The sequence below is a fragment of the Bacillus rossius genome, chromosome 11 (genome assembly GCF_032445375.1).
Source record: "Bacillus rossius redtenbacheri isolate Brsri chromosome 11, Brsri_v3, whole genome shotgun sequence".
NCBI classification, from domain to species: Eukaryota; Metazoa; Arthropoda; class Insecta; order Phasmatodea; family Bacillidae; genus Bacillus; species Bacillus rossius.
In genome coordinates this window covers 39,445,545-39,472,382 of record NC_086338.1, presented here as the reverse complement: position 1 = coordinate 39,472,382, position 26,838 = coordinate 39,445,545, and the positions used below count along the sequence as shown (strand labels likewise).

At 39.7% G+C, this 26,838-nt stretch overlaps 1 protein-coding gene across 2 annotated transcripts in view; it reads left to right on the top strand.

The window, feature by feature from the left end:
• LOC134536842 (splicing factor 3B subunit 1) overlaps window positions 1-26,838 on the top strand; it is a 48,870-nt gene that overhangs the window by 12,478 nt on the left and 9,554 nt on the right. The window contains exons 2-13 of one of the 2 annotated variants that reach the window (XM_063376852.1): window positions 3,890-3,965; window positions 16,290-16,369; window positions 16,805-16,996; window positions 17,754-17,967; window positions 18,911-19,207; window positions 19,747-19,887; window positions 20,094-20,275; window positions 21,041-21,322; window positions 22,203-22,560; window positions 24,098-24,243; window positions 25,099-25,371; window positions 26,542-26,763. In XM_063376852.1, the coding sequence (XP_063232922.1) occupies window positions 16,334-16,369; window positions 16,805-16,996; window positions 17,754-17,967; window positions 18,911-19,207; window positions 19,747-19,887; window positions 20,094-20,275; window positions 21,041-21,322; window positions 22,203-22,560; window positions 24,098-24,243; window positions 25,099-25,371; window positions 26,542-26,763 (2,343 nt within the window). In that variant the 5' untranslated portion in view covers window positions 3,890-3,965; window positions 16,290-16,333. The remainder of the gene's footprint in view (window positions 1-3,889; window positions 3,966-16,289; window positions 16,370-16,804; window positions 16,997-17,753; window positions 17,968-18,910; window positions 19,208-19,746; window positions 19,888-20,093; window positions 20,276-21,040; window positions 21,323-22,202; window positions 22,561-24,097; window positions 24,244-25,098; window positions 25,372-26,541; window positions 26,764-26,838) is intronic. The other variant, XM_063376851.1, reaches the window with a different exon arrangement.

Sequence of the window (26,838 nt, the reverse complement as noted above, 5' to 3'; positions counted from 1 at the left end):
TGCTTACTCAGAGATGCTGCTTTAACATAAGTCAGTACCATCTATTGTCAGGAAATTGTGAGTCTATATTCCAGAAAATTCCAGACAATACTTACAGAGTAGTAGCTATTGTGAAATAAGGAGAACAATGACTTATAAGAAAGATTGATTGGGTAAGCCAAAATAATTTTAGTTACATTAAGTCTCTGAATTGAAATATTTTAAAATTTATTTTAGGTGTTATTAATTTGGATTTGCAGGTAAAAGTTCCGAAATGCATATCCTAGTTTTGATACCTCATTCCTGATGACACATTTTGTACGCAATGCTTGCTGTTTTAATTTAGTGTATCAACAATACATGAACATAAGCAGAACTGGTATAGCAGTCAAATAACGATCGTAAGTTGAATATAAGATGTTTTCTGGTTTAAGGACCATAATATTCCAAAACTACAGTAACTTCTTTTAGTCAAATGTATTAACCTGCACTTCCGTACATTCAGATTCAATTGGAGGAAAATATACAATAACAATTACATATTCCAGCAGGAAATAAAATAGTATTAATTCAATTACTGCATTTATTTCCCATTCGCCATTGCTGATATTTAAACTATTACACTTCGGAAACGGAAACAAAAGCGGCCGCTTTATTTTAGATAACTCTGATTGGCTGATCCCATCCAACATCCAACATATTTTAGAACCAGTCCTATACGTAAAATATTTGAAGGAAACTCTAGACATTCAATCTCTCAAATAAACATGGCTGCGATAGTGACGTTTAACGTGACGTCACAACCCTCAAAGATATTGGATCCAACATATTGGAAGGAGTTGGAAGCTAAAATTTGACAGTGTGACAGGGCCTTTAGCAACGTAGCGCGGCACGCCTCCCTCCCTTCCTTCCTTCCACGTACCAGTTGTGACGATATAGCGCTTCATTATCTTCCGTTTAGACAGCAGAGTTTATGTATTTTCCTGACGCATCACCACACATCAATTTAAATAATCAGGTACCACAAAATGTTAGTAAAATTTATTTATGGGGGGAAAAAAAATTTCAATTTTTTTTTTCTTTGGAATTAGTTGCAAAAATCGTGGTGCGCGCTATACACGAGGGCGCGCTATACACGAGTAAATACGGTATTAGCGGTTAGGATTTTTTCTATAAATAAGCTAGAGGTCTGCGAGCCTAAGAATTTTACTTCGAGCCGATCTCGAGCTTTTGTGGTACAGTTACACTTTTGGGAAATTATTTTTATCTTAAACTTAATATCATGTTTGAATAAAGTATTAAAATGAAGTGGGCTTATTAATTTTGGGTAACTATTTACAGAGTGTGTTTACATTTTGCACTGCTAGAAAAAAAAATAACATTTTTTTTCATTGAATCTTACCTGTTTCCATTGGTTCATTAGTAACTGATATCATCCAACTAACATAACCAAGTATATGTTTGTGTAAATGTAACATATCTTTGGAAAAATTTCACCCTTGTCAATTTTTCTGGAGTCCTTACTGAGCTTCAACAAACTTAGCACCAAAAATCATGTTGTTTGAAAAGTACATTCACATTGTTTCAACATTTCCACTTTTCAGCACAATAATTCTGAGAGAGATTGTCACAGAGTATTAAATTCTGTTCTTTAATCTATCATTCAGAACAATAATTTGTTCTGCACGTTCAGGAGTTAAATTAGCTCTACGATTGGAGATAGTGTTTCCAGCAAAAGAGAAGTGTCTCTCGCTGGCAACCTGCTTGGCTGGAATGCTTTAGTAAAATTGCTTAACCTCAAAATTAGTGTCATAAATATCTGTAACTGGTCATTAAAGTTTAATCAATTGAAAGTAATAAAAATAAAAACATTTTACTTCATTCAATTTACACTTGCAAAAAAAAACATACACACAATAAACCTACATGGAAATTAAAGTCTTTTTCAATATCCTGAAGTCTGAAATATGTTTACTCGTCATTAAATGTAGAGCTGTATTGAAGAAGCAGATTTTGCCAATATTTAGTTGAATCGGCATTTCTGCCGACTTCCGATACAGTACGCTCGTTAATTTTCGGCCGATATTACTGAAAAACGAAAGAGACTGCCATAACCTAAAAATCCACGAGTACCATTTTCACTTTTCGTAGTAGTACTGCATTCTTTCAGATCGCATTATTTCGTAGCAACATGTGCCAACCGTACATATCAAAGTTTAACATCCTTTTTTTTTTTTAACAATGTTCTTTAATTTAATATGTCATAAATAAATAATACATTACTATCACGGTAAATATACATCTCAGTTGTTACGGTAACTATAGTGCAAATATGGTAGCTATCATGCTTCTGTAGTAATTATGGTATTCTACAAAGAATCTTTAGTTCTTTTTATGGTAATTATCTTAAAATAACTATTGGGTTTGTACTGTAGTTATGGTACATCATCCATATTTCTTCGTATGTTGTTGTTCATTTGTCTTTTCTTCATATTTACGTGTGCCATTATTTGAGACAAGAAGTTTCAGAAAAAAATTTAACGGACATTATATCACACATTTAATGGCGTAAATGACGAGACCTCGGGCAATTTAAACGCTTTATACGGAAAAACCTACCATGCGGGACCTCGTAAGCGAGTTTTACTGTATTTTTTCCCCGTAAATAGTGAAAACCGAATCCTTTGACGAATCCTATATCAGACCCGCCGAACCTTCGAATCCCTAGGATTCGGCGGATTCGGCGGATATTGGATTCGGTCGCCCCATCCCTAGTTTAAAGCTACGAGACATGGTGCCATTAAAAAATGGGTGGAGATCAGTTAAACTAACTTGCTTTAATTTGTGCAATGTATGAAAAAAGCATACACTATCATTGTGTGAAATACAACAGATACAGCACCGAACATCCTGCCCGGTGATTGTAAGTGTATATACATATTGTAAAAAAAAGTTTGTGTTATTCTAAAAATAGTTATTCATTGTTCTCTGCATTTTAAAGTACCCATGTTCAAATTTCGTGCTGAGTGACGTAAGACGTCGCATCATAAAAGACAAATACAGGGTGGCCACAGTTTGGGAATACAGGAAAAACAAATGAAAAGCCTGGAAATTTAAAACAGGTAAGGGAAAACCCGGAAAAGCAGTTTTTTTTAATAGGTGAGGGAAATTTTTGATTCTGCATTGTAATTATTTATTTAGTGACCATTTGTTATAAAAATATGAGTTAGTTGTATCATTTTCAAAAAATTGTGCCTGCATATTACCATACTTACCTGAATAACCGACGCACAATTTTTCTTAAAATGTGTGTTGAAAAAACACGGTTGTGGCTTATTCAAAACTTGACAATGCTGCAAGGCAATGCTGCATAGCACAAGTTCCCTAAAGCTTCAAAGTCTCAAATGACTCAAATGGTTTATTAGCCCAATGTATCACATTCACATTAACTTTGTGGAAAATTAGTTGATATTTTTAGGTATTCCCATGAAAAACTATGTGTATTGGCGTTCAATAACTCTGCCAAAATTGCAAATCCTGTACAGCTGTGGTCACAAAAATGCTTAATTAAAGTTTCTGCTGTATTAGATCAATTCTTATTAAACATGGTTGCCTAAAATTTAGTATTTTATGACCACATGTGAGTTTTGAATTGTAGGTCTTCGACACATGACACGCCTTTGTACTTTTTGGCAACTCAGAACACCATCTTTACAATATAAGTAGGTCTCATTCTGGTAGGACCAGAGGTTAGGCTAGTAAGTTCAGCAACTTGTGGCTGCAGGTGATGAAGTTGCCTGTTCAACGGAGACGGATCTTCAACATCAGCAAGTGTCCTTCCTTCCCTTGGGTGTGAAAGAGAGTGTGTGTGATATTCAGAAAATTATTAATCACCCCAGCTTTTTTCTAGGTTTGCTAGTCTACGTTTGAAGATGTTTGAAATATTCCAACCGTTATTCGGCGGAGAGGGCAGACCGCTGTGCCACGTACGTATCTTGCAGATGTCACAGCCACTCACGGTACTCAAAACCAAAGTCTGTATTTATGTTAACGTTGGTGAATGTGGCAAGTATTTCTGGCGCCATTAATCAATTAAATTTTTCGGTTATCGTTGGGTTCTTTGGTTTTGAGTATTGTGTGTGGAAAAGTTTTTGAAAATAAAACAGTTCAAAAGAAGTACTGTAAATTATTTACCCTACATATGAAATATAAAATGTAATCATGCATTTAAAAAACACAGTCGTTTCATTGATGTTTTGTATTGACATTGAGCACCATGTGTGTTATTTCTGGCATAAATGTTTTAGATAAGTTGTCTATGTTACATTATATTTGTATGTAATGTATGTAAAACTATTCACAGAATTATTTGGAAGGTACTTTATGTATGGTTTTGTCTCTTATTAACAAGAATCAGTTATTTGAAATTTTTTAATTTTCTCTTGAATTTGGTGTGTGAGATAGAAACAGTGCAAGTGAGAGTGTAAGGTACTGAGAGAGAGCATGAGATACAGATGGGAGATAGTATGAATGTGTGACAGATAGGTCTATGCAAATATAAGTTTTTTAGTTCGATTCAGATTCAAATACTAAATTATTATCGAACACGAATATTGAATTCAGATGGTAAGAATGAGAATTAGAATTCCACTAATTTTTTTTTTCCATGCCATGTAACAAATATATATAGAGAAAGAATAAGTAAATGTGTAGTGGCTTCAGGAAATTAGACAAATAATACTAAAGTGAAAAGTTGGTTAGGTTAAGTCAGCTACAATTACACATAAAATATTTAAATTATGAAACAAAAAATATATATTTTTTAGTGATAGTTAACTTTCTGCAACTTACTTTGAATACTTTTTGCATGTTAAAATGTTACTTATTGTTTATGTTTTTGATTATAAAGTCCCCTTAAAACATAAATAAAATATATTTATATTGCATCAATGACTTGACCTCAACAGCTAGCTAGTGAAAGTTGGTATGCATCAAACAAGGTATGCTTGTGTCAAATATTTGTAAGCAAACTGTTCGCATCACGCGAAATAATTGACTGTACAAACAACGATTGCAACGGATTGCGTTACGAGACGAAAAACAATGGTGAGCGGGCCCGATAGCCACACTTACCATCACGAAAACACACGATGAACTGACTTCCTGACGGAAGTTCGACGCGCTGCCAACCTTGGAAGCGTTGCCAACTCTGGAACCATGGTGGCCAACTGTGAAGGGGTGGCGCTGCTACTTGTGCAGCGCGGGAATTCAAATGTTCGAATGTTCAGTCTCGAATTTGTTGCACACGTAAAATCAGCAAAAGTACTTAAATACCTATGTACACTATACACACTCCAAACATTCCGCCCACCTTGAAATGACCCATTTCAACACTACTCAAGAGGCAATGGGCACAACTTCACTACAGGGCGTTTTAGACTCCCAGAGGTGGTACGCACTGTAGCGACCCTAGGCACACCATCAGATCCAGGATGAAGATGCAGGACGCGTCCCAACTTCCATTGCAGGGGAGGTACTCTATCTTCCTTTATCAACACCAATTGGTTTGGTGTGAGAGCTATCGTTTGATCTTGCCACTTCGAACGCTGCTGCAGTGTGTGCAGATATTCGCGGTGCCACCGGTGCCAAAAGTCCTGATGCAACCGCGATACTAGTTGCCAACGCTGCAGTCTGTTAAGTTGTACCTGTTCCAATTCGGGTTCAGGATGCGACACCAGCGGCTCCATGGTCAAGAAGTGTCCTGGGGTGAGAGCACGCAGATCATTGGGATCGGAACTTAATGGACAAAGTGGCCTAGAATTCAGTATGGCCTCCACTTGGACCACGACCGTGTAGAGTTCCTCAAAGCTGAGAATCTGTTCACCAATGACCCGATTTAAATGTGACTTGAACGCCTTAACTGCAGCCTCCCACAAGCCTCCGAAATGAGGAGCGGCTGGAGGGTTGAAGTGCCACCTCACTCCAAAGGGAGCCAAACAATCCACTATGGTCTGCTGATGCGATGAGGATGACAACATGCGTTGCAGTTCTGTCAGCTGGTTGTGGGCTCCAACAAAGTTCGTCCCGCAATCGCTATAGAGGTCAGAGGATCTCCCTCTGCGGGCGATGAAACGTTTGTATGCAGCAAGGAACACCTCAGTCGACAGGTCAGACGCCAACTCCACATGAACCGCCTTAGTGGTACAACATACAAATATACACAGATAGGCCTTTAACAGAGTGACCTTGCGCACACGAGCCAGTTTTATGAAAAAGGGGCCAGCGTAATCCACGCCGGCCTTCGAAAATGGTTTCACTTGCTGAACTCTCATGGCCGGGAGACTTCCCATGAGGGGTGTGAAAGTGGGTGGCTGTGCCTTGAAACACTTCAAGCAGCGGTGAACACAGCTGGTGATTGCCTGCTTATCTGAGAGAATCCAAAATTTCTCTCTAAGAATACTTTGAAGTGCTTGTATCCCGGGATGTTGATTGACGTTGTGATAGTGTTGTATAATCCTGCTCGTCAAGGGGTTTGATTTAGGAAGCAAGGCCGGGTGTTTGTGTTGAAACGGGAGCTTCGACTGGTCAAGCCTGCCACCCACCCTAAGAAACCCATCAGAGTCGAGGAAAGGATGAAGTTTCCGTATCTGTGGTGAGGTTCGCTTATTCTTTCTCAAAGAGGCCAGGTCATCTTTGAACACCATCGACTGAACTCGAAGTATCCAGAAATTTAAGGCAGTCTCCAACTCACGAGGACACGGGGTCCCTGATTCACGAGCACTTTGTGAGTGACGACAATTAGCAACAAAACGCAGAATATAGGCAGTCACTCTCAGTAACTTCATTAGACTGCTGAAACGTTCGACCAGTGACTCAATGTCTTCAGTATACAGAATAGTTGCCAATGCCAACGACTTCTTCTCCTGTTGGACCAAATCGGAAATGTCACTACACGAAGCACTTGCAGGCCATTCATCTGCAGGTAACGTCAACCATGCAGGGCCTGTCCACCAAAGGTGGTGGTCAAGTATCTGGGCAGGTAACAATCCACGTGAGCCACAGTCAGCAGGGTTGTGTTCTGAACGCACGTGCCTCCACCAACTTGAAGGGGTCAGGTCCTGAATCTCACTAACCCTATTTGCCACAAATGTTTTTAACTCATGAGATGAAGAGTGGATCCACGCTAGGGCTACTTGTGAATCAGTTCAGGCAACAATGGAGGTGAATTCAAGTTCCATTCCATGCACATTTATCATGTGACGAAGCAACCGAGACAAGAGAAGAGCTCCACACAACTCCAACCGAGGTAGAGACTGGGCCTTGACAGGGGCTACTTTAGATTTGCCAGCGAGCAGGTGTACCGTGATTGTCCCATCAACATCAACCACACGAAGGTAGACACTTGCTGCGTAACCCAATTCTGAACTGTCTGAAAATCCATGAAGTTGATAGGAACAGCCCTGTTTTCCCCTGACAAGGCGAGAGATGTTGAGTGCAGACAGAAGAGGGAGCTGGCTGTTGAACTTGTTCCAGCTGTCTAATATGTTTGGTGGTGGTTTTGCATCTCAGTCGAGATTTTGAACCCAAAGGACTTGAATGAGACATTTTGCAAACATGCTGATAGGTGTCAACCAACCGAGAGGATCGAAAATCCTTGCCACATTCGATAAAATTGTCCTTTTTGTCGCAGGGCAGGCGCTGGCTCGGACCTTGTATGAATATGTGTCGGAGGTGGGGTTCCACTGTAGTCCCAGTACCTTGATTACAGTGCAGCTGTCCTGATCCAAGGCTAACGGTTGGAGGGTTTCAATATCCTCAGCAGGAAGCCAATTCAGGAGTGTCGGATGGTTGCTCATGAATTTTCGGAGTTGAAATCCCCCTTTCGCTAAAAGCTTGATGAGCTCTTGCTGCATGGCCACGGCAGAGTCCACAGACGGCGCACCCGTAACAACATCGTCCACATACACATCCGACAACAACACTCGAGAGGCAGTGGGAAATTGTTCTCTCTCATCTTCAGCCAGCTGCTTAAGAGTGCGGAGTGCCAAGAATGGGGCTGAAGACACTCCATAGGTCACAGTTTTCAGCCTGTAGTCCTGGACTGGAGCTGCGTCACTAGAGCGCCACACAATACGTTGATAATCCTGATGATGACGATGGACATGGATCTGGCGATACATTTGTTTTACGTCTGCCGTGAAAACTACAACATGTAAACGAAAGCTCAATAGTAGATTAAAAATATCTTGCTGCAATTTTGGCCCTGTTAACAAAGTATCATTAAGCGACACACCTGTGGAACTCTTGGCTGATGCATCAAAAACAACGCGCACCTTTGTAGTGGAGCTGTCTGGTTTCACGACAGCGTGGTGAGGTATATAGAAGGCATGGGCACAGTCCATTTCTGACTCAGCGACTCTTTCCATGTGGCCCATCGCGAGATAATCCTCCATAAACTCGGAATACTTCTGCTTGAGGGCAGGGTCCCCTTTGAGACGTCTTTCCAGGCGAAGCAAACGATTAATGGCTTGAGGTCTAGAGGACCCTAACTCTGGCTCAGGCTGACAAAACGGTAACGCAACGCTGTACCGGCCGGTCTCATGCCTTGTGTAAGACTTCACAAACAGCTCTTCACAGTGTACATCCTCGGGAGACTGATGCTTCACAAGGGGAAATTCTTCAATCTCCCAAAACCTTCTCATGACATCAGGTAATGGGGGATGAGAGGTCACCAGCGAAACACAAAGGGATGTCATGTTGGTTGAAGTCTGTTCAATTTCCACCTTCCCCATCAGGATCCAACCTAGTACAGAGTCTAGAGCCACTGGAGACCCATCAATCTTTCCACCTTTCATTAAATACGGAACCAGGTCAGCACCAATAAGTAGGTCGACTGGACCAGGAGTGTCAAAGGCAGGATCAGCAAGGTGCAAGTGTGCCACAGATTTACGAACCCTATCAGACAACTTTGTACCTGGCACGCTACTGGTTATACGAGGAAGCACAAAAACATCCAGCGCAAACTGAGACGCTAAGATGCCAACTGGTGTGATAACAACTGAAACATAGGATTTGGCCACATTGACAGGGGTGTTGGATAAGCCCTGTATGGGCAAATGCGTCCCCCTTTTTGCTAACCGCAGGTTCTGAACACACTTCTCTGAAATGAAGCTAGCTTGGCTAGCAGTGTCAAGCAGTGCCCGAACAACAAATGGTGTACCAGTGCGGTCGAGGATGTTTACCTGAGCAGTTGACAACAGGACAGTCTTAGAACAGCTCGGGGCTGCGGCGGTAACGGCAACTGTCGCAGAATTAGCTTCTGTTGACAAAGCGTTGAAGCCTTCTGGAGATGTACAGCTGCCTTCGGGAGGTTGCTGCTTAAAATGTAACAAAGTATGGTGGCGAGCTCCACAATGACGACATGCTGACGATGGACAACCTTTGGCTCGATGTGCAGGCGAAAGACAATTCAAGCACAGATCCTGTCTTTTCACAATGGTATACCTATCTTTAGGGTCACTTTGATTAAACTTACTGCATTTTACAAGAGCATGTGGGCCACCACACAGACCGCAGGTCTGTGAGGAGCTGACTAAACTATTCAGCGCTTGACCACGAGATTGCTTCCAGCCAGCGAATGGTGGAGAAGATTTTCTCATGGGCGGCTGCAGTCCTGACGACTTGCCACGCGACTGAGCAACAGCCTCCTGAGCGCGACAGTGCTTTTCCAAAAACTTTACGAAATCACTCACTGTAGGGAACTCATTAGTAAGCGACATTTCCCACTGTGTCTGAAGAAAAGAATCTAAGCGCTTGCATAGGATAGGAAGCAGGATCAAGTCCCACTGAGTCACTGGCACATCCAGTGCCGTCAGGGCAGAAATGCTCTCAGTGATGTTTGTCAACAATTGGCGTAGTGCTTTAGGTGAGTCAGAGGTAACAGCTGGTGCGTGCAAGAGTGCATCTACGTGTATTGCCACGACAAGTCGCTTATTTTCATACCGCCCTGCGAGTAGCTTCCAGGCCACATCAAAGTTGGCATTGGACATAGTCAAGGAACTGATCATCTCTAAAGGCTCACTGAGGGCAGATCTCAGATAGGCTAACTTTTCTACAGGGGAAAGCTCACTATTATTGGTGATAAGTGTACTGAACAAGTTCGAAAAGTTGGGCCATTGCTGTGGACTACCATCAAAACTTGGAAGTGATATCTTCGGCAGGGCCACCCGTGGTTTGCTCACCTGAGACTGTGGTTGGCTGGAGGGCTGTACCTTTGAGTCCTCTATGCCGGCTACAACGGCCCTGATTTGGAAGTATTTATCATCGAAAGCTTCCATGCGAGAAGCGTGCTCAGCTACGTCCACATCTGTTTCGCCGATGGCTGCTTCCACCGCGACGCAGTCAACTTCGAACTGCTCCTTTATGTTTTCCAAGTCGCGCACTGTTGCAAGAAATAAGTTTCTTTGCGAGGGGTCCTCACGCGCGCTTTGAGAAAGGTCAAATGCCCGCTTCAGGCGACTCTCTGCGATGCGCACGCGTATCAGCGCTGACCGTTTATCTGCCATAGTAAATAGTCACGTAGTACAATGACTCAACACATAACCTAAAACACCACCACGTGAAAAGTATGCCGGTAAATGCTACCTCGGTGACGCACGAGTAACTACAGCGGAGACAAGCTCAACGTTCAACGAAGCACAAAAGGTTAGAGAAAATTACATACCCAAGAAATTCGCCCTACACACAAAAACGTTCACCACGCGGCACACGACACGCCGAAACAACGAAAGCGACGCCGGCACAAATAGATCCGGCCCGGAGGACCAAATGTTCGCATCACGCGAAATAATTGACTGTACAAACAACGATTGCAACGGATTGCGTTACGAGACGAAAAACAATGGTGAGCGGGCCCGATAGCCACACTTACCATCACGAAAACACACGATGAACTGACTTCCTGACGGAAGTTCGACGCGCTGCCAACCTTGGAAGCGTTGCCAACTCTGGAACCATGGTGGCCAACTGTGAAGGGGTGGCGCTGCTACTTGTGCAGCGCGGGAATTCAAATGTTCGAATGTTCAGTCTCGAATTTGTTGCACACGTAAAATCAGCAAAAGTACTTAAATACCTATGTACACTATACACACTCCAAACACAAACAAATATTTGTAATTTCGAAGTGTTAGTATTCGAGGTCGAATCAAATACGAATAGGTAATAAACTATTAATATTCAAAAAGTGAATGCATGGATATGTTTATGTGTGGGCGAATGAGTGAGAATTTGAATGTGTAGGCTAGTGTGAGAGCATGCATGTGCTATTAAGATGATAATGTGTGTATGAGTATAAGGTATAAGAATATATACAAGTGAGATTGTGAGAGTAAGAATTTTATTTATAATGTTGGCAGCAAGGATAAAATATTAAGCCTATAGTAATCTCTTGTAAGAAAAACCAGTTTAGGTTTTTTCAAGAGTGCTGCTCAGAACTCAGCAAGTGTTTGAAAGGGGCATGAAGAGCAAGAAAATTTATAATTTCAGAAAAGTGTGTAGACACTCTTGGGATAAAGAAAATACACCCATGATTCATCATGTTTGCAGAAATTGAGGATATTCCGGACTTGAGAATGGAGAGAAATGAGCATGTAAACAACTATCAAAAGTTGTTAATGTGCATGAAAACTTTGTCGTGTGAGCACTTATTTGATCTTCACCATATAAAGAATTTTCCCAGCAAAAAGGAATAGAAAAAAGGATCAGTGAAGCTTCAAAAATTTCCCTCATTAGACATTTTATTGCATTATTGAGTAATCACTAATCACCTGTTTCTTAGAGGCTTTGAACCAGGTGCTCAAAAAAGACTTCACCATATCATGTTTTATTTCATATACTAATTTTTTTTTTATATTTAGGTTTATTAAATTTTTGTGATAATTGGTTATTTCTCAACAATAAATTACACACAATTATTTTATGATGAATATTGTTGAAATTGATTACAAATTTTGTGCAGAACAAGTCTTACAAAAACCAAATAAAGTGGGCAGACACTGATGTATAGTCGCCGCACGGTAAGTTCATACTTTTAGGAAGCCCTGCTTCAAGCTGGGATCTATTTTCAAGGTGACTATGTATCCTTCCGCCAAATATCAACAATAACATTGCCATGTGGAAAACCATGTGACTACCACATGACAATGTTTTGGTTGGGTAACTGTCAAATAGGGATGTAATTAATGGATAATAAAATTACACTGCAATTTTTATAATTGGTTAAATGTCAGTAGAAAATGTCATAACACCATGTTTAATAATTCAAATATTAAATATAAAAAAAATCTAAGCAAATTTTTATAGTTTAGAGTTTAAACCCAGCGTGGTGCTGTGTCTTCACATAATATCTATAAAAATTGATGTTAAGTTTTACTAAAGAAATTTTGCTGCTTCGAGATTACTATATCACAAAGTGCTATGGTTGAAAGCATGAAAATTGTCAGTATCATTTATGAAGAATTTAACTTTAAGAAATTATTCAGTATGAGGTAGCTATGTAAACTGTTAGTTTCCTAAAGCCGTGAGTGCCAGGCACATCACTGCCATTACATCGAGAGGTCATTTGTGAATAAAAAATAACAAGTTGGGGTAAATATGTAGTTGGGCGGTATTTGCGGAAAAAAATGTTAAAAATCCGAAAATACCTTTATTGTATGCTCTTCAACTTCCTCTTTTCATTAAAAGCGGCGGAGGTAAGAAATTCCAAATACTTTAGAAGATATCGAATTTTAAAATTTCATCCTATGTAGTTGAGCGGTATTTGCGAAAAAAAAATGTTAAAAATCCGAAAATACCTTTATTATATGCTCTTCAACTTCATCTTTTCATTAAAAGCGGCGGAGGTAAGAAATTCCAAATACTTTAGAAGATATCGAATTTTAAAATTTCATCCTATGTAGTTGAGCGGTATTTGCGAAAAAAAAAATGTTAAAAATCCGAAAATACCTTTATTATATGCTCTTCAACTTCATCTTTTCATTAAAAGCGGCAGAGATAAGAAATTCCAAATACTTTAGGGGATATAGAATTTTTAAATTTCATCACAATACCAGTGCATTGATGTGGCGATTATCATTGTTTCTTGTTTACGTACGAGTATCTACTTTTTTTATTGGATAACGATGTCACGTGATTGTTCGTGATAGGCCAGAATTCAAACGAACCAATACGTGATTATTTAGTTCATTTATTGTTTAAAACGGTGTTTAATTACAGCCTCCAACTTAGGGGTGAGTTTTTAACGTTTCTAATTTTAAAGTCTTATTTGTTATTTTGATATTGTTGTGCAAGTAATAAGTAACAAAAAAAAAATACGTGAGTTATTACTGTGAATCCTTTGTTACGGGTTTGTTAGGCAAGGTCAGTTACATTATAAATAATTTAAAACTAAAGAATAATTAAAATTAATTCACATTATTTTTAATGTCGGCTTAGTTTGAAAGTATTAATAATGTAACTGACCTGACCTAATCAACCATTTTATTAATTACGCATTGACGATTCGCGTATTCACGAACACACGGCAAAATAACAAAAATGGCGCCGCTCGAATGGTTCCACAGGTCTTGTATTGCAAAATTAAAAAATTAGATATCTCCTAAAGTATTTGGAATTTCTTATCTCCGCCGCTTTTAATGAAAAGAGGAAGTTGAAGAGCATATAATAAAGATATTTTCGGATTTTTAACATTTTTTTTTCGCAAATACCGCTCAACTACATATTTACCCAAGTGAGTAACACTTTTCTGGCACTACGAACCGAGTCAAGTATCGGTTAAAGGTTATGGCTAACCAACATGTGTTATGTAATTAGAGGCATTATTTTCTATCAAGCAGAATAATTTTAAATTCAAATTCTAAGTTATACATTAAACATTTCTGTAAGTGTGTATTTTTATGTGTCTATGTGGTTTGTCTCATATAAAAACTATATCACTTAAGTATGTACAATGCAGAAAAGAAATTGTTGCCATAAAAAACTTAACTTAAGAATCTGTAATAAAATAAAGATATTAAATAAATCGAAACTCGGCAATAAATTATCACTACCATCAATATTATGTTATATCCTGTAATGAAAGTAATGTTTAAGAATCACATATAAACACAGCAGAGAAATTACATATCACTAAACACGTTATCCAGAAAACCTGTAATTAAAAAGCATACATTAGCACATTTACCCTGAGCATATATTCAAATGCTGTATTTTTTTATGGTTACAGGTGTTAACAAAAAGTCATGACTACAACCTACATAGAGTTGAATTTCTACTCAAGTTTTTTAAAATGCGTTCTAATTATTGACAATTATGTTTCCTAACCTAACCAAAATTAACCTAATTTCATGTAAATAAACCTCATTTGGGTTGGGTTAGGTTACATTATGTTGGTTGAGGATAGGTTATGTTAGGTTAGTATCTGTGTACATGCCCTTACATTTAATATGTTTTGCTTGTGGGACATTACCTAATATATAAACGAAAATATAAGAACGTGTCTGTTTGTAATTTTCCCGACATTCAAAACAAGAAAGCTGCGAGGAAGGTACTTTTACACTATTTTACAAACATGCCCCATTCTAACGGAACGTTTTCACGCACATACTTTCATAACGTGTTAATTAGTCACTCACTTATTCACGGTCGTGACGCCCAGATCTAGAAGAAATGCTGTTATTTCTGCGACATCACCCTGTTCCAGTTGACCTGTATTCATTAACATCGTAACTCTTCGTGCCACGTTGATAATATTGTGGTCTCCTTCTTTACATTCATTTTAATAACCTAACAAACCTTAATAACTAACACAAAGTTACACTGTAAAAGCAATAGTTCACTACAAGTTACAATTAAGACAACCCTTTAAAATTAGAAAATTAATTAGTACACAAATACACTGGATGTTTTCGGAAAATCAGAAGTCGTTTTGAGCAAACAAGCGTTCAACATGGCTCGGGCCGACACACAGTTACGTAGGTGATTCATCCGCAACAGCTTGTAACGTCATCTGTAAACAAAATAACTTAACTTTCGTATATATTAAACAATATTACTCCAGGATCTGGAAGTAAACATATGTGAAACATTTTAAGCAATATTTATCGTTATTTCAGCTGTTCAAAATTACATACTAAGGAACTATTTCTTCAAGTGTGTAGCCAACATACCAATAAATATCGTTGCCACGCGTGTTTAAAAACTTACATATAAAATTAACAAATACAAATTATTTCAGTATTCATACACACGTACAGAAATGTAATAGCTTGATAAATTATGTCGTCCTATTTTGTTTATTTATTTGTCAAACAAATTGCACAATAGTAAACCAAGTATTCTTAGTTCCATTTTTCAACAGTTCTTCCCAAAAGTACGAACTTACCGTGCGGCGACTATAGTTATTTTCTGTGTTGCAATTTAATATTTGAATTGCAAAATCAAGAATGAAGATTTATAAAGGATGACATAAACACACCCTTGCAAGTCCTTCTCATTGAAAATCAGTATGGACAGGGATACGAGTGAACAAGATGACACCATATAGTCATCCACCTTCTGAATTTACGTCATGCTACTGGCTAGTAATATCCAGTATACAGTCGTTAGAACATTTTTTAGTTGCCTGTTATCAACAGTTGGTGGTTCATCAAGCAACGTTATGCAGGTAAGATTAGTGAACCTTCAGTTAGGCTTGTGCATATAACAAAACAATGTTGTGTGCTGGAGTTCAGTAATTTTCATTGAGGTAAGAAAAAATTTCTTTTTGAACAATGAAAAGTTTGTATATATTAAGTGCCAGATAAAAATAAAAAAACACTGTGATTTTTATTCATCAAAAATTATAGTACTTCTTGAACTGTTTTCTAATTTTTGAAGAAACACACAAATAAATTTAGTTAATGAAAAAAATATTTTCACAATTGCTATGGCAGCATTGATGCATTTAGCATACATGCATTAAAACACTTAAAATGTGCAAGCATCAGTTGTTATATATATTATGTAGGTGTATATAAATATTCAGTCTCACTTTATACTTGGATTCTAAAAAAAAATTCAATTTTGTCATCAGAATTATTACAATATTTTAGTTTTTTCTGCTTGATTTTAAATCTGGCTTGATTTGTGTAAATGGCAGATGCTGATGCTTGTACTCTGACGTTGCATAGTCTTCTTCAGTGCGCCAGTAAGAAACTTTGAGTTCCATGAATGCTAATCCCGGTGGTCGGCATGACCTTGCTCTGTATTTGCAGGCGGCAAGACCCCGGACACTGGTTCCAGGACATACACTGAGATTATGCGGGAGCAGATGCTTCACGGGGAAGAAGCAGAGGTAAAAATCTTGTCATTGTATCTTCTGTTAACCAACTTAACTTTTTTTCAAACACTCAGTGAATATTTTAAACTACCAAGAAAATTTTGGAAAGGACAGTCAAGTTTAAAATCGCACAAAAGTTGTGCGATTGATTGAAAATTGATTGAAAAATTACTGTGAATAACATACATTCTGTTTGTTTGTGTTTGTGTTGGATTGTTCCTTTTGTTTAAGCTACTATATATTTCAGAAAGCTCACATACTTGATTATGATAGTATTTAAGTCGTATTTTGGTGCGGCTTATGTCTGTATTACTTTTCCTCTGTCGTTGACCCAGCCTGTTGATTCAGGTCTCGGAGAGACACTTGCACTTGTGTAATGTTCGTAAGGCACTGTGTGCTGCGAAGTACCACAGTGATCACCATGCTCGTGTTGTTGTTTCGGACCGCCAGCTGCGCAAGAAGATCTCTGACAAGTCCCGGGACGGCACGCTGAAGCCGGTCGCGAACGGCGACGTCCCCAAGTCTGCCCCCAAGAAGCGGGGCCGCTGGGACCAGACCACCGGCGACGACACGCCCACGCCGGCCAAGAAGAAAGCCACGGGGCCCACCGTCGTTTCCAACTCGTCCTGGGAGAAGGAGGATGTGAGTCATCCCTTTATTCTGTCGAGTTGCACTGCCATGACATCCTTTTTATAATTTCTATCTTGGTCAGATTTATACAAGAGGGACAAAAGATGTAGGCTTGCGTTACCTAGAATTAGAGTTAAAAAAAAATCCTTGTTTGTTCTCTGCTATATTAAAGAAACCTGTTAAGGGCTCCGCCTACCGGGACACACATACGGTGGGCAGAGCTTCAGGAAAAACAACGCGATTTTAAAACCACTCGAGATATCCGAGTGGGGTCTGTTTACGAAAAGCATTTAAGAGTTCGCTGAGGGCCGAAAAGTACTTTTGATTTAGGATTAAATTTTTAAACTGTATTTTTAGAAGAGTTAAAATGGCTAAAATGCATGTTTTCAGAGTAATTTTTAGGCGTAAAACAAGCAGTACAGATTCTTGAAAGCACTTAAGGGACTTGCATTACACCTTTATCTTCATTTCTCCACCATATAATGTCAGGGTCACCGCTCAAATTTCACAGTTATCCCGTGACGACGAGAAGACTGCGCGTCAGTTCAGAGCCTTGCGCTTAGAGGCGATACCGCGCTGGAAATATCAGCGTGCGTCGCGCTTATCATCTTGCCTCACTAACACACATACACCTCTGACGAGGCGTGCAGCTTAACGGACTTCAACTTCGATGAACACTTCTTTACTCGAATCAATCATTCGGCAGAGACAAAACACAATACATCATAATGTAAACATGTACTAGTAAGAAGCTGTGCATATTTTGCAGGCCACGCCTGCCTCGACGCGCTGGGACGAGACGCCTGGCCACGGAAAGGGCGGGGAGACGCCCGGGGCGACCCCTGGCCAGAGCACGAGGATGTGGGAGGCCACCCCGGGCCACGCCACCCCGGGGCACGCCACCCCGGGCCGGGAGACACCCAGCCAGGACAAGGCGTCCGCCCGCAGGAACCGCTGGGACGAGACGCCCAAGACAGAGCGTGGTACGAAGCTACTACCTGCATCGTTTCCACTTCTTTTTTTCCTTGGTGTTCATGTTGGGCATAACAGTGGTTTGAATTGCTGTTTCAAGTACTGTTTAGGGCAGTGGTCCTCAAACTTTTTAAAATCGGGAAAATGTTGTTAGGCCTGTGCGAATGTTCAAATTTTTGAATATCAAAACAAATTTTTAATTATTCGTTTTCACTTCAGAAAAACGATTATTACTGGTTCTTTCAGTATGTATTTGTTATGATATCTAGGTGTAAAAAATTTTTTTAGTGGAATTTTTATACTTACTATTCAAATTCAATATTTGTATCTGAGAATAATTTGATATTTATATTCAATTCAAACTAAAAAAAACTGGTATTCGCACGGGCCTACGAATTGTATCTTCAGCTAAAGTTTTGCAGCCTACACTATCTTTTTTTCAAAAGGAATATGTGCTGTTATGTTGCAACTTGACAAAAGTAACAAATAAAATTATTTACATTTCAATAAAACATGTTCTCAATATTACAACCAATTTTTTTTTCTAGAGTTTATAAAATAATTTCTGATACAAAGAAGTTGTGGGTAAACTATATATTGAAACAAAACAGAAGTAAAGGATTTAATTAGGAATTTGTAACATTTCATGTTTGAGACTCACACTTGGATAAAGGAAAATTTATTTTATTTATTCATTTGGTTAACAAATTATGATGAAAACTTAGTGCTAAATGTTTTTTTTTTTTTAACTACAAACTTAATTTGATTGATCTTAGCGTACGAAAAACTGAACTGTTATGATTGGAGTTAATGTTTGAAATGCTGGTTAGTTTTATGATTTATTTGGCACTTGATTGCTTGTATTTGAGTGGTATATTGACAGGCCACAAGGCCTTGTGGGTGAGGTAGCTAGTGTGCCAGCGTGCCAATGTGTGTGCGGGGGCCCGGTCGCAGAGACGCCCGGCCACAACAGCGGCTGGGCGGAGACGCCGCGCACGGACCGCACCGGCGCGGGGGGCTCCGCGGGGGACCTGATCCAGGAGACGCCCACGCCCTCCGCCAGCAAGCGCCGCAGCCGCTGGGACGAGACCCCCGGCAGCCAGATGACCCCCGGCGCCATGACGCCCACCACGCCGGGGACGCCGCACACCCCGCACGGCACCCCGCACGCCTCCACCCCATCCATGCTCACCCCCAGCGGCATCACCCCGACGGGGACCAAGGCCATGGCCATGCCCACGCCCACTCCAGGTACGAGTCCTGCTGTAGATGTGCACTGCTCTTTAATTGTCACAAGAGTTTTTTTTATCGTAAATTCATAAAAAAATTTTTTTTTAGCGATGTAAGTTATTTTATGGTCATTTAGTTTGAAGTTGCCAAATGTCATGATGGCACTGGCTTCAGTGCATCTACAGTTGTTCAAATAAATTTTTTTGGTAGTGAATTCGTTTTAATTTTTAAACGTCATGATAATGGTGGTAAAGACTGAATCTGTGTCAGTAACTTTGGCATGATTCATGCAATCCAAGTGGGTGCTGACTTAATTTTTTATTTTGAAAGTCCCCTCTTTTTTTTTTCCTTCGGTCTAAATGTTTTTAGTGTCTTAATGTTAATGTTCCTAAATGCCTAATTTAAAATCTATTTTTGCACACTTGAAATTTCTGTAGTTGAACCAAAGCATGATTTTAAATTTTGGAAAAAAATGTGTAATTTGCAAGTGTTTTTGACTTGTGGCTGTGTTTTGAGACTTGCGAGGCGTGTCTCCTCCGAGCAGCTGTGTCTTCTCTCAGGTCACCTGGCGGCCATGACCCCTGAGCAGCTCCAGGCGTACCGCTGGGAGCGGGAGATCGACGAGCGGAACCGGCCCCTCTCCGACGACGAGCTGGATACCATGTTCCCACCGGGATACAAAGTGCTGGCCCCACCTGCCGGTAATACTCGTCATTAGCTCACTTTCGCTAGAGCTAAGTTTTAAAACGTTTCATGTACTATTTAGAGATTAATTTGGTTACACCATACAGATTTTATACAACTTTTATAGATTTTTGTTTATTAATATTTTTTTTTAATACTAAATACAATGGCCACTTGCTAATTGGATGTCGCAACTTGTGCCAATACAATTTTTTTTTTGTAGGGTACATTCCCATCCGCACCCCAGCCCGCAAGTTGACCGCCACACCGACCCCGATAGTCGGCACCCCGGCGGGATTCTTCATGCAGACGGAGGACAAGTCCACCAAGTTCATGGACAACCAGCCCAAAGGCAACCTGCCCTTCATGAAGCCGGAGGATGCTCAGTATTTCGATAAGTTGCTGGTGAGTGTCGCCGCCACGAACTTAGCTGTCGAGCCTGTGTTCATTTGTGGGGTGATAATTTATTTATTTATTTATTTATAATTGTGACATGCACACAAACACCCCACAAGGAGGTTGTTAGTTGTTACACGAGGGCACAAGACGAAAAACAACGCAGTAAAACAATTATAACACGAAATAAGATACAAATAAAACAAGACACAAAGGTCAAAAACAATGGATATGGACACAATAAACCATCGAATAACGAAACAAACACACTCTTACACACATTGTGATAAACAATGATAGACAGACATTTATACATTATATAGTATATACGATATACCTGTGTTCATTATATCAATAGAGCATGTACTAATTATAGTAACATTAAAATATCGAAATACATATAGTAAATAAACAGTAGCTATTGATACATGTTAATGGGTTGTTTAAAATGGGATATTTAAATCTGAATTGATTAGTAATTAGTTTTGTTTACAATTTGATCAAATTTGTTGAAGTTCTTGACTAATCTGGAAATTATATTTTTTTTTTTGTTAATTGTTCTGAAGCTATGTTTGAACCCTATAGAACCATAGAGAAATAGTTTTAGTATCAGACTTTCAGTAGGTGTGTGTAGAAACTTTGAATTAAATCACAGTGGTAGAGAGGCTTGCGTTAAGGAAGATGTCATATAAACAGTTTTGGCATGTGAAGGGTTTGCCGTCAGCAGGTGTCGTGCAAGGACGTTAACCACTCTGGGTTTTTCGCGGTGGGCAGGTGGACGTGGACGAGGAGAGCCTCAGCCCGGAGGAGCAGAAGGAGCGCAAGATCATGAAGCTGCTGCTGAAGATCAAGAACGGCACGCCGCCGATGCGGAAGGCCGCCCTGCGGCAGATCACGGACAAGGCGCGGGAGTTCGGGGCCGGCCCGCTGTTCAACCAGATCCTGCCGCTGCTCATGTCGCCCACGCTGGAGGACCAGGAGCGCCACCTGCTGGTCAAGGTCATCGACCGCATCCTCTACAAGCTGGACGACCTGGTCCGGCCGTACGTGCACAAGGTCGGTCCCTGCCTCTCTACGTTTCTGGCACTTGGCTGGGCAGTGAGTTGAGTGAGTCCAGTGAAAGGTCTTTAATCCATCGTGTTTAGGGTTTTGCCACATTCTGTAGTCCTGCAACAATCGAGCCGCTTGCGTTCAGATTGTGTTTGGAACTTAGTGTTAACTCTTGTATATAGAACTGTGTTGTGAGTTGACTTTGTGGCACTTGTACCGGGCCAAGTGATAGACACAGTTTAAATATCCCGTGCCCAAGCTTTTTACAGTTGGCACCATGTTGGAACACTGCAAGTGTTGGCGTCCATAAACCGTGAGGGTGGTATCCCTGCAGTGAGAAACAAAAAGCAGTCTTCGTTTCGATCGGCATGAGGGCGGTAGGTCGCAATGGTGCGGGCGGATGCTATCTTGTAATTTAGGTTGCATCGTCGGTTAAAACTTTTTCGATACAGTCCACATATATTTATCAACATTAACAGATTGATTGGGTCAATTCCGGCCGTTGACTTAGGATGCCACGTCGCATTACTGCGCTGCCGGGAACTTTCCGTTCGCTCGTAGTTTATCGTTGCTGTCTGCTGATATTTCAGTGCATTGTTTACTGTTGGTTGCGTTTCACACTTCAACACTTCCACGCTTGGTATACACCTGATAAAACATTCTTGACGTTCGATAATCGGGCAAAATCGTTAATCTGGCACAGCTGCGCTCTTGAGCATGTTGGATTGAAGACTTTTCATTCTGTATGTATTAGTATCCACAGTGGATGAATTTTTGGTGGTTGTTTTTGTATGTTTATTTGATATACTGTGTTTTTTTTTTTTTTTTTTTAATTATTTTTGAACTGTTTTTGTGAAGTGAGTACCGGCACGTCTTGCTTTTCTAGATCCTGGTGGTGATTGAGCCGCTGCTGATTGACGAGGACTACTACGCCCGCGTGGAGGGTCGTGAGATCATCTCCAACCTGGCCAAGGCGGCCGGCCTGGCCACCATGATCTCCACCATGCGACCCGACATAGACAACATAGACGAGTACGTGCGCAACACGACGGCGCGGGCCTTCGCGGTCGTGGCCTCCGCCCTCGGCATCCCCTCGCTGCTGCCTTTCCTGAAGGCCGTGTGCCGCAGCAAGAAGTCGTGGCAGGCCCGTCACACTGGCATCAAGATCGTGCAGCAGATTGCGATACTCATGGGCTGCGCCATCCTGCCCCATCTCAAGTCCTTGGTGGAGATCATCGAGCACGGTGAGTGGTGCTCTCCGGCGTGGCTCTGAAAACTTTGATGGTGACGTGAACATTTTATGGGTTCAAATTTTTTTAACACTATTCCATTTATTTGTTATTTCTCGTATGTTATTTTATTTTTTGATCCTTGAGACATAGATTTGGATATGATGGGTAGATTCGAGAAAATATTTGTAATTTGAACTTGAGAAAATTTGATTTTGAATTTATTTGATACTTCAATTTTAGAATTTCTTGTTATTGATAAATACAAGTGGGACTCAATTCACAAGAAAATTTAAATGTATGAAAGCCAAGAATAATTATTCGGAAATTTCTATTTGTTTTCCATTTGCATTTTCTATTTGCATTTCACATGTTAGAAGTAATCTGTAATGATTTACATATTACTCTTTTTTAATTAATCTGTATTTTGCAAATAAGAATATGAAATATAAAAAAAATTTCACTGCATGTTAAATTTGATTAAAAATTTTTTTATTTTAGTTTCACAAATATCAAATTATTTTGCTGTGCAATTGAATTTAAAGAAAAAAAATATATATATTTAGCATAAGCCTGGCCATCAGTAGTTTCAGAAGGTTATCAGCGTGTAATGCTTCGGGATCGTTCAGGTCGAGCCTTGGGTTGGTGGTGTTCTTTGTTTTAGCCCGACCGCAAAAGCAAACAAAGAAACATTTGCGATTCTTAGCATCGCTATAGTACCAGCTCCTTGACGCCGTTTTCCTTTTCCTCTTTGTTATTTCGTTGCTCGTAGTAACACCTTACGATACCACTCACAAATGACAAAATGCTCAGGTTTTTTAGTTCCAAAGACCTTTTTTTATTTCTATTCGCAACGTAACACAAACCCAAGCTTCTTCATCACTCTCCACCACCATTGTTATATCTCTTTTGTGTTCCAAAAAAATAAAAAAAATAAAAACCAAAAACACGTCTGGCCACACCAACATTCCCAATCTAAAATTCTCTTGCACCGCATCTTACTTCGCCGAATTTCCCAACACAAATAAAAACATCTTCCGGGTACAAAAAAAACGCGTAAAGAAAACCGTTAGTCCGGGAGTGCAAACACTTTACAAGTTTAAAGTATACACAGTATTTTCTGGTTGTTTATGGTTGTTACGTGACCGAAATAGTGGGATGAATTCGATTTTTGAGACGTTATTTGCGTGAAGGTATTGTATTGGACTAAATGGGAACGAAACGGGACCTGAAGAATATAGTGCAAATAATGGGAAAACGTAAATAACGGTAACGTAAATAAGGGGTTTCGCTGTATGTGCACATTGTAAATAAATTTGCCTATACCTATATAAACTTCTTTTTTGCATTTTAAAGCAAAATATTGCAAAAAAAAATTCCTAAAAAATTAAAAAAAAATTTTTCTTTGCATATAGGTCGCACTTCATTTTTTCCCCATCAAATCTGGTAAAATTGCCGCGACCTATATGCGAGTAAATACGGTATATATTTAGCATGAGCCTGGCCATCAGCAGTTTCAGAATGTTTGTCAGCGCGCGTGTGCTGCCTGCAGGTTTGGTGGATGAGCAGCAGAAGGTGCGTACCATCACCGCCCTGGCGATAGCAGCTCTGGCCGAGGCGGCCACGCCCTACGGCATCGAGAGCTTCGACTCGGTGCTCAAGCCCCTGTGGAAGGGCATCAGGACGCACAGAGGAAAGGTCAGCTGCAATCCGGATTCAGTTTCCATTTCCGTGTCCCGACCCGTAAACAGAATTAATTCTGTGCTTTCCAAAGTTTTGGTATAGCGATTGCCATATTTTTGCTCATTTTCAAAGGGGGTGGTCCTCTTTAGAAACGTTACACGGTAGACTCTGGATATAATATTTTTGAAGGGATTCCTGTAATTTATATAATTTTATTTATTTAAATTAGAAAACCACCTTCACAGAAATGTACTTAACAAGGTTTAGGGGTTAAAAAAAGAATTGTAATTTAGTAAAGGGTTGTTGTCTTAAGGTAGGATATAAATGAGAAACACAGAGATAGAATTTTTTAAGCTTGTAATAGTTATAAGTTGTGTGTTTCTAAGCTGTGACAGTAGTTCTAAGTTAGTGGATTATTTATAGATTTATAAGTGATGGTTTTATAAGTTCTTTGTGGATCCTGTAACAATCCTCTGGCTAGCTCATGATTGGTCTATATTGTACATTTTTAAACACTGGAATAGAGTTCTGTAGATTATTACTTTCTGAATTTAAGTAATATTTAGAAAGTGAGGAGGACAATAGCATGGGGTGTTACCATCGCTTTATTAACCTAGATGTTATTAGATAAAATAACTGGGTTCTGCTTAAAATAAGAAAGGTATTGGTAGGTTTATTAATTTATATATTTTAATGGTGGTACAAATTCTAAAGTTTTTTTTTTGAGTTTTTTATACTGCAGATAGGTAGATGTATTAGATTTACTTAAACAAATTTAATTTGGCAAATGAAAGCTGTTCTGTAATTTAAGTTGGGATTTATTCCAATATATTGTATACTCAAATGTCGCAAATGCTGGTTTTTTTCTAGGGTTTGGCTGCATTCCTGAAAGCTATTGGCTACCTGATTCCTTTGATGGATGCCGAGTACGCTAACTACTACACCAGGGAAGTGATGTTGATCCTGATCAGAGAGTTTCAGTCTCCTGACGAGGAGATGAAGAAGATCGTGTTAAAAGTGGTGAAGCAGTGTTGCGGCACCGATGGTGTTGAGTCTCAGTACATCAAGGATGAAATCCTGCCCCACTTCTTCAAGCACTTCTGGAACCACCGGATGGCTTTGGATCGCCGTAATTACAGACAGGTAAGGTAGTTTGCTTAATCACATTACTATCGAAGGAAACATTTAGTAACTTTTGCACTTTAGCTGATAACAGCTTTACGTTGTCCAGTTATGATCAGTACAGTGCAACCACATTATCAAACTTTTTGTTATGCTGTTTTTTCACAAACCCATGTAACTGGAATCTTCTGTGCAATCCTCTTGCACTGATATTTCTTTTTAATTAAATTTTTTTTCAATGTTGTAGGGTTAGATAAGTTAAATCGCAGGTAACATTAAATATATATTTTTCACACTTTTTTTTTTTAATTGGTTTGATAATACTAAAAAGTTAACATTTTGCTTATTTATTTCACAAAAATAGTTTCTGTCAAATATGTACTATATATTTAAAAAAAAATGTTTAAATTAATTTGTTTTAGCTTCAAATCTAAAGTTTAAATTTAAACATTTTGTCTTAACTTAATTTTTTTTCAGTGGAAGTATTTCAATAGTATACAATCCCCTGAAAATATCTTAGACTGTGTAATATACTTTTTGACTACTTTAGTTGCAGGTAAACTGGTAATTATTTTTTTGTTTGTGTTGAAATACACACCAAATAGCTTTCTTGAAATAAGCATCTTTTTAAGTTAAAATTTAATATATTGTTAATGTAACTACATGTACTGAATTATTCCGTTGGCTCTGTAATCAGTGCGTCCATTTCACATGCTGCTGTATTACTGTCTGCAAGTTTTCCACATTCTGGAAAGTCAGGGAAGTTGGAATTGGCCGGAGAAAGACATGGAATTTACATTGAAACCTGGAGAAGTCGTGGTAATTACTCACTGATGGTAATTTGAGGGAGAAATGCCATACTCTGGTATCCCATCACCGAGACTCTGAGGGCATTTTTTATTTTCCAGCTTGTGTTTTAGTGTGTTGTTTATACATACTATAAAATGGTGTATGTAAGGTTCTGTTTGAACTAGGCAGGCCAGTTACGGGGATAATGGAGCTTGGGAGTTTATGTATTTTAGAGATTTTTGCAATACGTAAATTACTATAAAAAATGATTTTTCAGGAAATTTGTAACTTTGGTCGTGGAAATGTGAATGTCTATAATCTCATCTGTGTAGCCAGTTGGCACTTTGTGCTGGCCGGCAGGAGAGCGTGATTGTTCTGACGTGAGTGCTGGTTTGTCGACAGCTGGTGGACACGACGGTGGAGATAGCCAACAAGGTGGGGGCGTCCGAGATCATCAACCGCGTGGTGGACGACCTTAAAGACGAGAACGAGCAGTACCGCAAGATGGTGATGGAGACCATCGAGAAGATAATGGGCAACCTGGGGGCCGCGGACATAGACTCCCGCCTCGAGGAGCAGCTGATAGACGGCATACTGTACGCTTTCCAGGAGCAGACGCTCGAGGTTTGTCGGCAGCGTCGAACGTACATGTCTCATAACAACTTGAAGCATTCGCTAGTACGGTTAAAACTTTCAAAC